Raw genomic sequence first — 16538 nt, forward strand, 5'->3', positions numbered from 1 at the left:
GGTATCAGAGAGCTGGTACAGCAGCATGTGCGATCAAGGAACAAGCTCACGGGCAACCTGGCCAAGTGCGAGGCAGCAGAGGAGCTGCTCCCTGTGGAGCTGGTACTGAGCATATGTTTGCAGCAGGGAGTGCTAAATAGTCTAAAGCTGGTTACCTGGAAAAAAATGAAGCCATGATGGGTACAGCCTGCTGTCCTGGGAGCCCCAGGCATCCCTGGGACAGTGGGGCCACGCAGAGAAAGCATTGTCTGCAGCAGAGCCTGACAGGTACTGAGGGGAGGCTTGGGGGGCCAGAACAAACCAGTGTCCTTCTCCATCACTCTTCTGCACCTGAACTGGAGCCCAGACAGCCCAGCAGCACCTGCCATGCCAGGGCTGAGCCTCCTCCCTGTCCAAATGACCCATCTTGGAAGAGATGGTTTTAAAAGGGATTGGATAAGGCAAGGGAAAAACCACAAGGGTTCAGAATGGCAGCACATCCCATGCTCACAGGAAGAGTGTCCTTCCCAACCACCTACTTGGCCCCTGCCACAGCAGAACACAGCCTGAGCCTTTGCCCTGGCACAGCAGAATCATACTTTTATTCTGACACAGTGCACTGGGAATGGTGTATCCCTGTTGGGACTTGCAGAGCACAGTGACAAGCAGTGGACCATGAATTCCACAGTGACTTTATGGGTAAAAGGCTTATTCCTGTTCCCTCTTTAAACATTCTAGCACTGGCAGCAACTGGATAAGAGGTTAAAGCCACTCTACATCCGAAATTCCCATTCCCACAATTAGAATAGTGTGTCCTGGTCCAGTGTCCCAAAAGACAGATGCATAAGGACATTTGGATGTGAGTCAAGAAATGGAAAATATGCCTTAAAGCAAAAGGGACTTTCACCAGTTCAGTCTGTCATAAAAAAGGATCAAGAAAGCTTGATCGTAACATGACTCCTCTGGTACTATCAACTCAGAGGCTCAGTCCCTTCCTGAGAAGATCTACTGACTTGAAGGGAATTAAGGAAATGCAGCTTCAATCTAAGGTGCAACAAAAAAAATAGTTTTTAGAACAACCTACCAGCCACTGTAGCAGAGACATATCAGTTTAAGATCAACTGTTTTCCTAACAACAGTGCTCAACAAGAACTAATTCACGGCAGTCTGTGTCATGCAGGAAGTTACGCTGGCGAGCCTGGCCAGCCTCCCTGCTTTATAATCTACGGAAAAAACCCCTGCCTGCGTTTCTCTTCCTCCAGTCCAAGTGTGTGAAAGGTCTGGCCTGCCCCACTGGAGGCGTTTTGCCCAGGTTAGTGTGGGTAGCAGGCAGCCTCTGTCTTAGGCTGCCCGAATGACTCCAGCCAGCTGCTGGCCCTGAGCTCTGGCACTGAGGCATTTTAGCTTTATAAGGAAGCCAGTCCGGGAGGATGAAGTGAAGCAGCAACCCAGAGCTGAGGCTCTATGAATGATGAGTGCCAAGGAGCTGACACATACAGTATTCTGCCTTCCTTTCCAACCAAAGCAAGGACATGAGACAGAGCAGGGAACAGCCATTCGTGGTTCTCAGCACATCACAGGGAATAGCCATTCAGACTCTGACTCCCTGGCTCTCAGGCTTGGTTTTGCACAAACCCCTCACACTGAAACCAGTAACATGCCTCTGCTGCCTTCACACCAGTTCCCAGCTGCAGTCAGTGGCTACTGAGAGAGCCTGGACATCCATGTTCATTAGGCAAAAAAAACAATTGCACCAGTCTGGTTGGGATGGTGCCACTGCAGACATGTCACTGGACTCATCTGTAGTGGAGCAGCTTTGCTATGTATAAGCTGTCTGTGCTTCCAGCTCAACTTTCTACTTCCCAGCTCAGTGCTTTTCAAGGGCCAGCATGTCAAAATGGGTCAATAACTGCTCTAGTCACAGCTTTGTGCATGGTTTTGTTTTGGGAGAACAGCTCACAGCCTCCACAAATAAGCTGGATCTGATTAGCTCAGAGGCAAGCAGTGCAGGAGCAGCTGCAGGCTGTATCTGCTGAGTGGAGATTTCCTCACCCAAAGATTGCTGACAGATGCTATTGAGTAAAACACAGTGCTGGCTTTCAACACAAGTCAAAAGGAAGTCCATGCAAGAGCAACCAGAAGCAGGACATTCATCCTTTAGGATGGTGCTGTACGTACTGACAGGCTCCGTGGGCATATGCCCCCACACTTTTGTCTCACAGGAATCTCTCATAAGGCAGATTGTATGTTACAGCTCAAGAGCAGAAAGTATAATAGGGATGGCTTCACACTGCCCAGTTCCAAAGAGAAATGGGCCAGACTTCACAACCTGGCCCATACAGAAATGTCACAGTCCTGAGCACACTGAAGTACCTTTCTGAAGTGATCAATTAATCCTGAAGCAGCTAAGAAACTTTATAGAAAACACAGAAGCAGAGAAGCATGGAAGTGAAATCAGATCCAGCTGGGATTTGCTGCAGCATCAGAATACAAGAGCTCTGTGCTTCTGTTCCTCATGTGCTGCCTGCTTGCTGTGGGCCTTGAAGTAGTCCTTCCTAGTATTTTGCCTTCTGGGGAATAGCTGTAATTGGTTTTCTATGCACGAGATGTTTGCTGCTTATGTTGGCACCCAGCTGACTCACTCGACAACACCCCTTTATGCATAAACCTGCAGCTCCAGCGCTCAGCCTCCAACATTTTCAGTGTGGTTTAGATTAGAGCTGCTCTGTAGCCTTACCCAAAGGGACATAAGAGTTCTTATGATTCGAGAGGTGGACATCAGTGTCTCACAGTGAGCATAACAAGATCTTTATTAAACAAGAGGGAGTAAAGAAAGAACATACCAAGTGAACAAGCAGAAACAAGGAGCTCTATGCAGCTCTTCAGGTTCTGTATCAGGAAAGGGTAGTTATCCTCCAGGCCAGACCTGGAGAAGCTGGCATCAATACCAGAAACAAAGTCCTCTGCTCTGGCTGAACAGAGAAGTACTTGTATCCAAGAGGCATGGCCACCAGCAGCTCCACACAAGCTACCCAGCGCTAAAAAATACCCAGGGAAGGGCCTTATTACCCCCGTATTCCTGGATATGGTGTGTGGATATGTGAAGGGACTTGGAAGTCCTAGAAGGAATCCAGGTGGGGTGCCTGCAGCAGTAACAAATGTTGCTGTTCCCCAGGTCTGGTTCATCTCAGCTCATCTCTGATACGGGTGCATTGAGGCAGATTTGATATTTGTTTTTATGCCACTCGGCATTTTTCCTGGAGAGGGAAAAAAGAAAAAGCAGTGCAAAATCAGCAATATGAGAGGACATTTGCTCAGGAGCATGTAAGACTCAGAACAACCCTGTCTGGGCTTTTCCAGTTTCACTCCAGGCTCATTTGCTTCAGCATCTTCCAGCTTCTGACCTACACGATCAACCTCTTCTACAAATTGGCATCTCTCTCTGCTGACAAATTTCCTTGACAATTCCTGTGTCCCCCTGCTATCCCCTCCAATTCTATTCCTTTTTCATCCTAAGCAAGCCTTTCTCTTTGTCAGGAGGCTCCTACAGGAGTGTCAGACTTAGTCTCATAGAAGTTGCTGGCAGCACCACACACAGAAGAACCCAGACTGTGTCCACGTCCATTTCAGAGTCTGTATCCCCTTCCCCGTAGCATTACTTATAGTCAGGGTGTATATTTAAATTACTAAGCCTCTCTCAGATTTCTTAATTTCTTGTAACCACATCCACCTCTTGGGCATTATTACTCTCTGCTGATACCAATCTCACATGTGTTCAAAGACATCTTACTGGCAGCTTACAGTAAGTGTAGAGTGCTAGACAAAACTAAGATGATCTGAAAAATAAACAGTGATTAAAGAGCAGCACAGAGGGATAGTCAAAAAACACTCCTTCAGTGTCTTCAAACAGAAGCAGACAAAAAAAGGATAACTTCTGAAAGTTAAAATTATAGTCTGTCAGGACAAGAAAAGATTTGATAAGCAAATGCCTAAAATGATAAAGATTATTAAACTTTCTCGAACATATCCAAAGTGGGTCATTGCCAGCAATGAATGTGCAGGTAACTGATAGATATCACTAACAATCAGGAGACAAATACTGTTAGATATTGCTCCAAAAGCAACAGTGAACAGGACTGCATGGTTCACCCACATCTGAGACACAGTAAGTGGTTGTGGTGTTCCCAGTCTTGAGAACAACCAGAAAAAATGCAGGTTAAGAGTGACAAGGATGGTCCAAGTTATAACTTCAACACAAAGTCACATTAAAGAGAATAGGACTTGTTAGCTAAGGGAAAAACACCTAAAAATGGACAAAGGAAGGAGACATGACAGATTTCCAAAACATGAAAACCAGTATGGAGAAGGTAACTGAGGAATGCTTATTCACCATTTCTCACAACATGGGTAAAAAAGAAAAATGCAATAAAATCATCAAGCAGAATATTTAAACATAAAAAGGATTTTAAGCAAAATGTGACAAAGCTGTGGGACATATTGCCATAGGTGTTGTAGAAGTCAAACTGTAATTCAAACGGGAACTGCAGGAAATAATGGCTACTGTACTGAATGGTATCGAACCAGACTCTGGCTTAAAATCCCTAAAAAACAACTGTGGTAGAGAGATACTTTGTTCTTATATTCTTTCAGCCTCAGCTATGGGCACTATCAAAAGCAGAATAGTGAGACTGACCTTTGATAAAACCCCCTGTAGCTGCTCTTATCCAGAGGTACTTTCCCCATCACACAGGCTGGACAAGTGCTCTCCTTACCAGTGCACTCTGCTTGGCCTACAGAAGCAACTGCCTTCCCACCCTGGATACAGTGTCTCTGGGTATTCAGCCAGGAGTCACAGAGGTCTTCTTTGCTACCAAATTACAGTGGAAATGACTTTCTAACTCTTACATAAATACGTATTTAACTTAGGATTGTACTGTTGCTTAAGCGCATATCCTAACAACAGTCATTATACACAGGCAAGAAAACACCAATTAGGATATCCGATATCCTAAATCGCAATTAACATAAACATTCTGACAGTACAGGGTTAGCCTGTAGGTCCCCCCAGGCCAAGCCCATTCCTGACAGCAGAGGATTTTTAAGGAGGAATACCAGAATAGGGCAAGCATGCAGTGATATCCCTGCAGAATACCTACTCTGCTTTTAAAAAAATTGTGGCTCAGGGTCATGGAATCAGAGTTGGTATCCTCAGGATTAGCTGTCACCTGATTTTTCATCCAGAAATCTATGTACTTACTTAGTTTTCCATCTCACATAAACATATCTGCCTATCACACACTAGGCAATGTGCTCCACAGTGTAATTATTTAGTATTCAGAAAAGTATCTCCCTTTTGTTCCAAATCTACAAGCCCACATTTTGATTGTGCACTTTCACCAATCCTTCTGCATCATGGGAGACAATGAACAATCATTCCTCATTTGCCTGCTGTATATAATTTGGGATTTTATAGGCTTCTACTTTTTTCTCCCTAGCCCAAAGCTATGCCCACTAGCAGAGAAGATATCTGAACTGCCCATAATATTGGAGGTGTGGGTGCCCAATGGATTAACAGAATGGCCTAAAGATATCCTCTATGTTCCTTTTCTAGCAATTCCTAGTATTTAGTTTGTATTTATGCCCCAACTGAACACCCAATTATTGTCTTTACAGAACTCTTATATCATAGATGTATTTCAAAAATACAAGTAACTAGGTTAGAGTCCAGGCGCTGGATGTGTACAGTCAAATTTCTATGCCTATGTATTTCACTTTATATTCAAGACAAATGTCATCTACTGCTATTAAGCAAAGTCACTTTGTATAGGAAAACCTTCTAACTTTTTACAGAAAACTTTTGGTTTTTTCTTACCTTAAATAACTCATTATCATCAAACTTTTCCACTTTATTGCCTACCCACAACTTAAATTTCACAGAAAAACCCCCAGTATAGATCCCTGCAAAACTACACTGTGATCTCCCTCCATATTGATTCCTATGTTCACTAAGTCTATTATTAAAATAGTCTTGCAGAGGGAGTTAAGAAGCTGAAGCTGGTTGGCTGGGATCCATTTCAACCTCTGAGCCAATTTTAAACAGGTATTACTACACTATTAAAACCTGACTCATGTTATTAAGGCCAGAAAGGAACCTTGTACTTAGTTACATCTAAAAGGTGACTGGGGAAGAATCTCTACATCTGCATTTGTCTTTCTTGCTCCCTGGATTTCAACTGATCTCAGATAAAGAACTTCTTTACCTGGCTGTCCTGCTGGTGCCATCTGCACTCCTGCCAGCATTGGCTGCTGCTGAGCTGGTGCACCTGTCATTGGGACCTGCTGCATGCCTGAAGCACCTGCAATGATGGCACCGGCTCCTGGCTGGCCCGACTGGACAGATGCCCCAGAGCCCGGGGGTCTCCGGTTTGACAGCCCTTTCCCAAAGGCCACAGCTGCCACCAGTGCGTTGGTATCTGCAGGGTTGAAAGTCTGCTTATTTTGTCGTAAACCTGTAAAAAAAGAAGTTATTTTGGAAGTTATTTTCAGACTTGGCAATCAGGTCTAAAAAGTAGCATAGCTGGTCCTGGATTTACTTTTCAGCTACTTTAGTGCATGCAATAGAGATGAGTTTCTTACAAGCTGTCCTACAAGAGTCTCAGCAAGGTCAAAGAAGCTGCAAAATCCAGGGACACTGGTGATCCAAGAGCTTTTTCACTGAGAGCAGGGCATAATCTGCTCATGGAAGGAGGATAGAGTGAGCTAACTCCTCCATGCCTGTGAGAAGTTCCTACTGAAGGCTATTCCATGCTGAATCCTATGGCAGGTAACAAGCACTGTGATTTAGGTAAGCAATAGCAACACCCCCTTTTAGAGGCTCATGAGCAACACGGTGTCTTCAAGTTTTTTTGCCACACATGTGCCCACTTACACTGTTAATCCCAGATACCAGACAGAACCTGTGCTCAGGTCCTGTGTCAAAGATGACAATAAAAATGCCACTGCCTTTAAGAGTTGTGTGTGGCACTCCTGGGTACAGTGAACACCACTACCAGAAAAAGCTGGCCATGAGCCTGAAGCACCCATTATCTAGACAGGATCACACAAGAGCCTGCCTACACTTAGTCTCCTTCAGAACACAGCTAAAGGGTTTCTTATTCACTGGTGCTGCATTTTCACAGCTATTTTTATTAATTAAAGTTGACTGGGAACTTTTCTTGGCAGATACTTATCACCTCCTCAAAGGGGGATATGTCAAAGGGTTGGAATGACCTTCCCACCATGCACAGATCACACAAGGAAGACACATGCACCCGCAGGCTGCCTTCTCAAATTAGGGTGCTCCAGGACAGCTAATGTTGCATCTTCTACAATGTTTTCGTTTATGCTGCTCACCTGCATTTCCCATACTTCAGGCTCTCCAATGTACCTATTTTGCCTCTACTCTCTCAGGCCTGCTGCTTGAACCCTGTACCCCACTCCCACCTCAGTGACATACCTCCACTTTCAGATTCACGCTCCTCCTTACTGATTTTCTCCAGCAAATTTGAGCACATTTTGTTCAGACTTTGGATCTGTTTCTGCAAAATGGAAACTGTCAGAAACTGCCAGGATACCTCCAACTCAGTACAAATCAGCAAGGTAAATGAACAAGCTTTCTCTTCCCAGGATCTGTGTAACCAAAAGTAAGCGTTTTGGTAGCTGAGCTGAGAGCACCCAGTGCTAATGCATGCAGGAGGGCACTGTGGGGATGGGATAACCTTTGCCTCTGACTGGTTGGATGGCACCTCCTGTGAACAGCCAGAGAGCTGGATACTCTTGTGAAACTGTGGAGGAAACCAAACCTCAGCTAGGGTCAGCTGGAGAAATCTCAGACAGGAAAGGACACAGCAAAAAAAAAGAAAACTGTCAAATGGAAGAGTGAAGGAAGCAGTTAAAGAGCATCTTATGCCCTAGGGATAAGAGGCAGAAGTATCAAACTCTTCTTTACCTACCTGTGCCGCATCAGGGCTAATTCGAGCTGCATCTGTGATCAGCTGCTTCTCCTGCTCTTCCACCTCAGGGTCGGGCTTAGTTCGAAGATGGTCAGGCACTACTTCATGGCTGAACACCGGCACACGTCCCTCTGTCTGCCGCTGCAATAGTGGGACAATAGCCTCACTCAGAGCCTCCGCCTCCAGCCCAGCAATCAGGCAGCTCCAGACCAGGGCACAGGCCATGGTGCTGAACAAGGCTAGTGGGGAAACCTTGATCTGGGGAGCATTAGGAAGTTTCAACAACCTGTCTAGGAATTGCACCGTGTCTGTTTAGTTACAGCAACATATTTATGAACAGGAACACCTTCTGTAAAGTGTATCCAGTGCAAGCATTTGTAGGTAAAAACCCCACAGCAAAGCAGCTCTCACACAGAAGTACTTGTTGCCTTTCCTTCCTTTACACGCAGAGTTGAGGAATGCCCAGCACAAATGAGTGACAAGCTGAATACTCAGGCACTCAAGCACTTTCTGATACTCAAGGAACATGTCTTACCATGATCTCCTCATCACGGTCTGGAGACAGCACTAGGGGGATGATCACCTGGTTTCGCAATAGTGGGGTCTTCTCATGCTTTAGCACTTTATTCAAGGTGTTCAGCTGTCCTGAGAGCAATGCAAAGCTGTCCAGAACTGAAGGCCTGGAAAAGTAAATAAAGAAGATAGAACAGGGAGAGGGGATGCCACTCTCTTCTTCACTCAAATGGCTGATGAGTGAGGAAATAACATCATTAGTCTTCAAATCAGTCTACTTCAGACAGTAAGCAGTAAAATCTAGTGCTGAATATGCAGGTGTGGACAAACCCCAGTCCTTCCTGGAAACGGCTCAAATGCATCAAATACCTCAAGGACATTACAAGCAGTACCACTGAAAGTGGCAGTTGTTCGGGATTTCAGTAACATACACAGAAGCAATTCTTTCCTTGTCACTACCTCTCCCACTGAAATTCTGGAGCAAGGTCTAAAATAATTTCATCCCAAAGCAGTACAGCCAGGAGAGAAAATGTTTATAGCTTGGCTATCCAGACTAAGTAATAATGAAGCTAAATAACTGATAACGTTTTCAAGGAGGTCCTCTTCAGCTTGGTCTCTGTGCGGGATTCATCAGCTCTCCTCCCTTCTGCAACATTAACTATAAATGTTAACTTCTCTGTGAAGCTTTGCTGCAGTGGCAGACACTAAGATACCACACAGTTTATTAAGCTGCAGCTATAATATCTTTATGCTCCATATTTTCCAAGAAGAGAATGCCACCTTGCAAGTCTCTCAAACTGTGTGGTAAAGAAAAACTAGCAAAACACAAAAGCTCAGTTTATATCAGAGCCATAAAAAGCTGGAAAATGTCAAGAAATGTAGAAAGAACTATGGTTCATTTTATAGTGTATGTAGGTCTCCAAGGTGCCTCATCTGAGAACATCCACTCATTGCAGATGCAAGTCTAGTTCCCATAAACTGTCTGGATTAAAAGGTATTAGCATGACTCTTATTGCTCTACAGCATGAAGCCAATGGATTTCAACCATTTTTCTGGTGGAAGATGTGCAGTGGTTCCTCCAGCACAAATGCGAAAAGAAAATTGAAACCTACTGACAAGAAGCTAATGTTTTTTAATTAATCCTTTGAGCAAGAGCTTTGGCAGTGATCAACAGCGAGACACCTTACCATGTGAGTCGGTCATATTCATTCTCCAGCTTGTAGATAAAACTGACCAAGGAGTTCTTCAGGTCGGCGACCTGACTGATGAGTGTCTCCAGGGTCAGCTCCAGCTGCTTCTCCTCTCTCTAAAAAAAGGCAAGACAGACAAGGGAGGAGGACAAAGGTGTGAATCCACACCCATGCATCCATAATCCAATCTGTCCTACAGACAGCCTCCTTTTCAGAGGAAGCCGAGATATTGGAGATAAAAATCCCATTATTTCACACTGACCCCTTTCCCTTGGGTCAGACTACTTAGGCAAGAGACTTGTATCTGAGACAAACACTTGGCCAGCTGTCCTGTTAAAGATCTAGACGGGTGTAGTGAAGACATCATCACTTACATCTGCTTTTTACCACATCAGGCAAAGTCATCAAAGCTAGCTCATGCTATCTTTGTAAGCCACTTAAGCTAACTCAGCTCAAAGAAGATTAGCATTCCCCCAGCCTTTTCTGACAGCAGCTGTGGGTGCTGCAATACCCTCATCCGAAACAGTCTTTGCAAAATGACTAACAGGTCCATGGACTAAAAACTCCAGTTTGTGCCCTTCACCTCATTCTTTACTTTCCTTCTGCCCACGTGACACTTCCAGCTGCCAAGGAAACTGGCAGCTCCTACTGGCCTTGTGCCCCATGGGCTGTGGGAGGCCCTGCCATGACACAGACCGGCGTCATACCCACACACGCCCCTCACCTCCTGCCTTTTGCTGGGATTACATTGTTTAAGAAATCTTTCCCACTGACATTCCCTTCTGGGTGAGTGAGGACAGTGACAGACAAAGTGTCAGGACTGTGGATCTGCTGCCAAAGACACCAAGGCATGCCCTTGACTCTGGCAAAAACCCTCTAAACTCTTATCTACTCGAACTTACTTGTACTACAGTATTGCGCAAAACATAATTAAAGTCCCAGCCCTAAGGAACTGCTCGTGTAAGTTCAGAACTGTACAATAATAATCCATGAGGAGGGTGGGACAAAGCAGTCAAATAATAGAAAGGGAATACCAATTGGGAAAGCAGATAGAGTAACTCAGGCTGTTGGCATGCTTGCTATTTGGCTTGTTGTTGCTCTGTTCAAATACACTAGCCCAGTGCAAGCTTCATGGAAAGATTATCAGGCACCTTCCATGTTCATGAGAACACTGTATTATTTATTCTGTTTTATTTGTACTCTGACAAGCCGGTAATCACAGATGAGACTTCATTTTACTCTAACCACCTTAGAATAAACACCTGGAGCAACCTTATTAAAATTTGATCCCCAGTCCATGGAGTGGATTCATGCAACAGATTGCTGCTGGCTGTTCCACCTAGAGATAAAAGCACTCTCCTTCCCTTTGTGGCGGGACTAGTCAGTTCCTGTCCAATTAAGAAATGTGCCTACAACTGTTTGTGTGCACTGTGTTTGTGCAGGGAGGTTAACTACTGCCTGTGTTACAAGCTGGGCTGGTAGCCAGTGTTTTACTGCAGGGGTGCTAGGCATATGCAGCCATGGCAAGTCCCCTGGCCCACTGCCTGTGCTTACCCAAGAAGCCCTGAAGAGGATGAATGAAACCCCACCGCACAAGGACCATTCTCACGGCAGCAGTGCACTCCAACCCTCCTTCCCTAAGCTCTTCCCAAAGCCATTAGGAGCTGGAAGCAGATGCAAGCATTGCAATAAGCACACAATAAGACAGAGCAGTGATTCCAAGGAATGCTAGCCCTCTCCAAGGGGACACTTTAAGGAGCTTGTTAGCAATGCTAAATTGTGCCGAGGTAGTAAAGACAGGGCTTAGGGTAGGGGTTCTGAAGGACCTCCTGATATGGAGCGACTGAGAGGTAAAGGTGAAATCCAGAGTAGGTAAAGATAAAGCAATGCAGACGGCAAATCAAATGGAAAAAAAAAATCCTGATTGGCAAAACAAAGGGGGAAAAAAACCCCCAGACTTTCTGTACACAATGACATTATCTAAGCCGATAACGTTGCAACTCAACAACAAGATCTCGGGATTGTCTGAGGATAACCCACAAAAACATCTGCCCGATACTGAAAAGGCAGGCAAGGAAGTAAAAGCGACCACAGGATTTATTAGGAAAGCAACAGAAACTAAGCATCATTATGTCACCACATAAATGCACGCCTCCTTTTCATCTCGAATATTACACGTCACTCTTGTCCCTCAAACTGAAAAGGGATAGAGTAGGAATATGTACTTTCAATAAAGGGAACGAGGATGATGAAGAATATTCATAGTTCCAAAAAAAAAAAAACCAAAAAAACAAACCGTAAAAAAGACTGGTCGAGCAAGTGGCTAAAACAAGGCGAGACAATGGTAATAAACCCTATAAATGAGTAATAGCGGGACAATCCATTTTCACTTTCTTTTCCAGCAGGACAACCAGGAGATCCGCATGAAGCCAGCAGACTGCGGTTTCAAACAAACCAAAGGAGGCGGATCTTTACAACCTATTAACCTGTCATCAACCTCTGCAACTCTTTTCTTTGGACAACACGGATGCTACAGATTCAGAGCACTTAGTAAAGTAATTCGGTTCTTCTCCCATTAACGACATTTCATTCAAGCGGGGCCAGGGCACTCAGCTGTACGAACACCCACCCCACAGCCGTGCGGCAACAAGGGGCTGTTACGCAGCAGAGCATCGCATCGGCTGCTCGAGGGCGCGCTCGGCCTCCCTCCGAGGGTGCCCCAGCCTCGGATGGGCTCGGCCCCCGCGCAGCCGCCCGGCCCCGCTCCCCCCGGCCCTCACCTGCATGGCGGCGATGGCGGCGATGGCGGCGATGGCGGCGGCGGCACCGCCCCGTTGTCCCGGGAGAGCGGCACTTCCGGGGCGGGGCCGCGCGGACATGGCGGCGGCCGAGCGGCCCGATGGGGAGGTGGGAGCGGGCCGGGGCGCGGGGCGGGGGGAGCGGAGCCGGGCCGGGCCGAGCCGGGCCGGGCCGGGCCGAGCCGAGCCGAGCCGAGCCGAGCCGAGCCGAGCCGAGCCGAGCCGAGGGGCGGGCGCAGGGGACGCGGTCGCCATGGGGAGCAGTGGGGCCGGCAGTGCGGGGCTGGAGCGGCCCGGGGTGAGCGGCGGCGCGGGCGCTGTCCGGGGCTGCTCCGGGGGTGACCTGGGCCGCCGTGCTCCCGCTGCAGGTGGAGGAGGCAGGGCATGTGTTCCTCCTGATGAAGAAGGACTATCGCATCTCCCGCAACGTGCGGCTCGCCTGGGTCCTCAGCCGCCTGCACCAGGTGATCCGGGCCGTACCCGAGCCCGAGCTGGTGAGTTGGTGCTCAGGGCTGGATGGTGTCAGCGCGGCTGGTGCTGCACCATCCAGCAGCACCTGCGCCCTTCAGAGTATTTAAGCCCTATTTCTTTCTCTGATTCTTCCTTTGGTATGGCTTGATGTTCTCTCATGTACCGTTTGCTTGTTCCGGCAGGTTAAGTCAGAAAATGAGCTTGATGTTCTCAGCATCCTGCCTAACGGGTGGCAGCCAGACGAGCCGGTCCAGCCCAGGCCCTACCTCCTTGTGCCCTCTACACGGGTCACCTTCCTGGCCCGCCAGTACCGATTTGTGATTGAGCTCGATCTGAGCCCTTCCACAGGAATTGTGGTAAGAGCAGAAGCTGCCTCTCTGGGGTGTTGTGCATTAAAAGAGAAACCCATTTATATTTGCTGAGAAAAGGCTTATTGCTCTCAGTGTCAGTCTTAACTTTTGCAGAAGTCTTGCTTTTCCTGGGAGGGAGCCATGCTTGCCCCTGGATGCAAATCTTATTTCTCCGTTGGATGGTGAATGTGTGACTTCTGTTTACAAGAGTTGTCACTTTAATCTAGCTGCCACTGCAGAAGGATGTTTGCTGTTGGCTCTGCACAGTGGGATAACCAGCAATGAGAGTGAAAGTCCTAGAAGGTGAAAAAGCTGTTCCCTTTCTCTGTTTCTGTAGGATGACTCAACGGGGGAGATAATTTTTGATGAAGTGTTTCACGCCCTTTCCCGATGCTTGGTGGGATTGTTAAGACCCTTTCGTATCCCTGGTTCAGACATTATCTACCAGCCAGAGATCTTTGTCACCATCCAGGTGTATTCCTCCATCATTGGCCTGCAGTCCCACCAGGTAAAGTTCAGGCTCTCCCTTGGCACGGCGTGAGAAGCTTGCTGTGGTTTGCAGGTGTCCTGTGAGCACGAGGAAAGCAGGGGCAGGTGGCAGCTGGGCTCTGTTATCTGTGATGCTGTAGGCTTGTTTCACTGAAACACGTGGCCTGGCATGATGCAGAAGTGTATGTGAGCAACTTCTCCTTTCTGGGCAGGAAGCAGAGGTTTCTCTGGAGAATGCTGCCCTCAGGCACAATTCTAGAATTGGGCCACAGGGAATATTTGCCTCATGTTGAATATGTGCTTGTTGTTGTTCATGTTTTGTTGTTTGGGGGTTGTTTTTGTTTTTAATTTCTGTTGATTTATTCTTTTTGCCTGTTCTAATTAGCTTGAAGCATTCAAGCAGAGCTTGTTTGTCCAAAAGGTTGTCTGCCTATTCCAGCTCTGTAGCAGGGGTTAATTCAAAGATAATTGCTTCTTCCTACAAACCTTGGTTTTTTTGCACTGGTCTGAATATGCTTCTCCTTGCTGGAGGGAGCAGCCAGCCCCAGTATTGAGATTTATCAGTGAGATTTCACTTGTGTCAGGGCAGGTCTGTTTAAGAAACTCAAGTCTGGTTTACGGGGCCAGCATGGTTTTTGAAGTTCATCCTTGATCTCTTCCACCTTACAGTATTTTCATGTAACTTACACGTTTCTGGTGGTGTATTTCATCCCTTTGCTAATACCAGGGAAAGTGTGTGGTAACAGGAGGAGCCTGTTAGTCTATGCTTGTTCCCTCCCTGCCCAAGCCTTCTGCCAGGGTTTGTACCTGAGGAGTGTGGCCATCGCTTTGGTCTCTTCTGAGGTGCTGCTAGAGTAAGCCTAGCAGGAATTTCTCCATTTGCCATTGATGTTTTGTGTATTATCTTGTCCAGCAATCCTGCACACACCATCATGCTGTGCCTCAGTATCTTCTCTATTTGCACTATATTGAGCACTCTGAAGTCGCTACATTTTTCTTCTTTGGATCTCTCTAAATTCCCACTTTGTGCATGAGGCCATGAACTGTGATCTCTGGGTACTACTGGATAATTATGTTTCTTTTGTGGAGGAAAAGGCATGTGTGTGTATCACTGATCCAGGAAAGACTCTGTGTGGTAATAATTTGTTTCTCTGATGTCACTATGAGGTCTTGTCCATATGAGGCCAAGGGAATGTGGATAACATGCAGCATCCCACCAATCTGCTGAGGTCTTTGCATGTTGTATCTTCTTTGCCTCCTGGTTGTGGACCGGAATTGCCTATACCAGGGTGACATCTGTAAACACAGGTGTTGTGCCCTGGGGAGTTTCTGCGGTGGCAGGCGTATTCTGTCACATCACTCAGCATCTTTTGTAATGTCCACTCTCATTGTTTCTTTTCTTTATTTCAATTTGCTGTTCTTCTTGGAAGATAATTTGATCAGTCTAGAGATGAGGTAGATTAGAACAAACAGGCCTTCCTTCGAAGTGTCAGACTACACTTAATGGCTTCTAACAATGATCCCACATCACTTTCTCCTGGAGAAAGTCAAATGAAGTAGAAGTTTCTTGCCCAAGAAGGAGATTTGCCAAAGTGTGATGTAAGCATCTGCAGTGGGGTGCACAGCAGGTGCCATGAGACACCACTGCTCACAGGCACTTGTCTCTGAGCAGGGACAGAGAGAAGTGGCCTGTGGTGTACCTGTGCTTTGTCAGGGAGATGTTTGAACTCCCCTGTGCAGAGCTGTGTTCCTGTGTACCATCTTAGGGCTGGTGCTGTAAAATCTTGATGACTGACATGTGTGTCCTTGGGCCAGGTACTATTCCAGGGCTGTCAGCTGGATGAGACGAAGCGTGAGGCCTTTCTGCACCAAGTTTACACACAGCTCTGTGCCTTTGAGAACAAAGTGGCAGAGATGCTTCAGCAACAGTATGAACCCAAACCGCAGGTAAGGAGGGCAGAGGTAGTTGGGCTCTCTTGGCTTCCTGGAGATCTGCACTCTGAGGCCCCTCTGAAGTGGGGTGGCAAGAGGAACAGCAGCATAAGTCTGCAGAAGGAACAGCTAAGGAGTTGGTGAGATAACACTGTGGGATCCAGTAATGAGATGTGAACACTGAGGAAACAGAACCATTAAGTGTTTAGAAGGACTGGTGAGGATCTTTACCTTCCCTAAAGTTAATGTGCAGTAAGATGGCCTGACTGTGTATCATGGGAGAAATGGTGTAGGGTGTGCTTTCTCTCTGAAGAAGATGGTGGGAGAGGTGCTTATGTCCATATTATTAATCTGCAAATAGCTGTGAATATGTCCTTAGCCCTTTTGACATTTCTTGAATGAAAATACTTACTTGTTACCATGAAAACTGGTAGTGAAACTGAATAAACAGCTGGTGCAGTTTCAAGTGCTCCTTGAATTCTGTGACAGATGCTGCTTAGTAGCCATGGATATATGTATCAGCATATTAATGACAGAATCCTAGTATGGTCTGAGTTGGAAGGGACATTTAAAGATCACCTCCCTCAACCTGCTGGCCATGCTGCTTTTGATCTTCTTGCAGTCAAAGTCATTGTTGGTCTGGCTGAGGTTATGTAGTCCTTAATTAGCATTCGTTATTAGAGTTTGGGCAAAAAATAAATAAAAAGTCCCAAAATCAGATGACCAAGAGGATACTGGTAGTGAATTGCAGTTGCATATCTGAAGTGCTGGGAGTCTCACATTGTAGCTGAAATTTATATGTTTCAATGCTAAAACTGCCAGTCC

General features: G+C 46.4%; 2 protein-coding genes across 5 annotated transcripts in view; one reads left to right on the top strand and one right to left on the bottom strand.

The window, feature by feature from the left end:
* Positions 1-2803: 2803 nt before the first annotated feature.
* MED8 (mediator complex subunit 8) lies at positions 2804-12489 on the bottom strand. Its single transcript, XM_082286833.1, has 7 exons — positions 12454-12489; positions 9671-9789; positions 8506-8650; positions 7971-8111; positions 7475-7556; positions 6240-6488; positions 2804-3236 (listed from the first exon to the last, which is right to left on the bottom strand). The coding sequence occupies exons 1-7, from the start codon at positions 12457-12459 to the stop codon at positions 3172-3174; spliced, it is 807 nt and encodes a 268-aa protein (XP_082142959.1). The 5' UTR covers positions 12460-12489; the 3' UTR covers positions 2804-3171.
* Positions 12490-12544: 55 nt separating this feature from the next.
* Positions 12545-16538, top strand: part of SZT2 (SZT2 subunit of KICSTOR complex) — a 55251-nt gene continuing 51257 nt past the window's right edge. For all 4 annotated transcript variants that reach the window (XM_082287214.1, XM_082287213.1, XM_082287215.1 and 1 more), the window contains exons 1-5: positions 12545-12580; positions 12840-12965; positions 13125-13298; positions 13630-13800; positions 15597-15728. In XM_082287214.1, coding sequence (XP_082143340.1) covers positions 12551-12580; positions 12840-12965; positions 13125-13298; positions 13630-13800; positions 15597-15728 — 633 coding nt within the window. In that variant the 5' untranslated portion in view covers positions 12545-12550. The remainder of the gene's footprint in view (positions 12581-12839; positions 12966-13124; positions 13299-13629; positions 13801-15596; positions 15729-16538) is intronic.

The sequence above is a fragment of the Coloeus monedula genome (assembly GCF_965178545.1).
Source record: "Coloeus monedula genome assembly, chromosome: 9".
Classification (NCBI taxonomy): domain Eukaryota; kingdom Metazoa; phylum Chordata; class Aves; order Passeriformes; family Corvidae; genus Coloeus; species Coloeus monedula.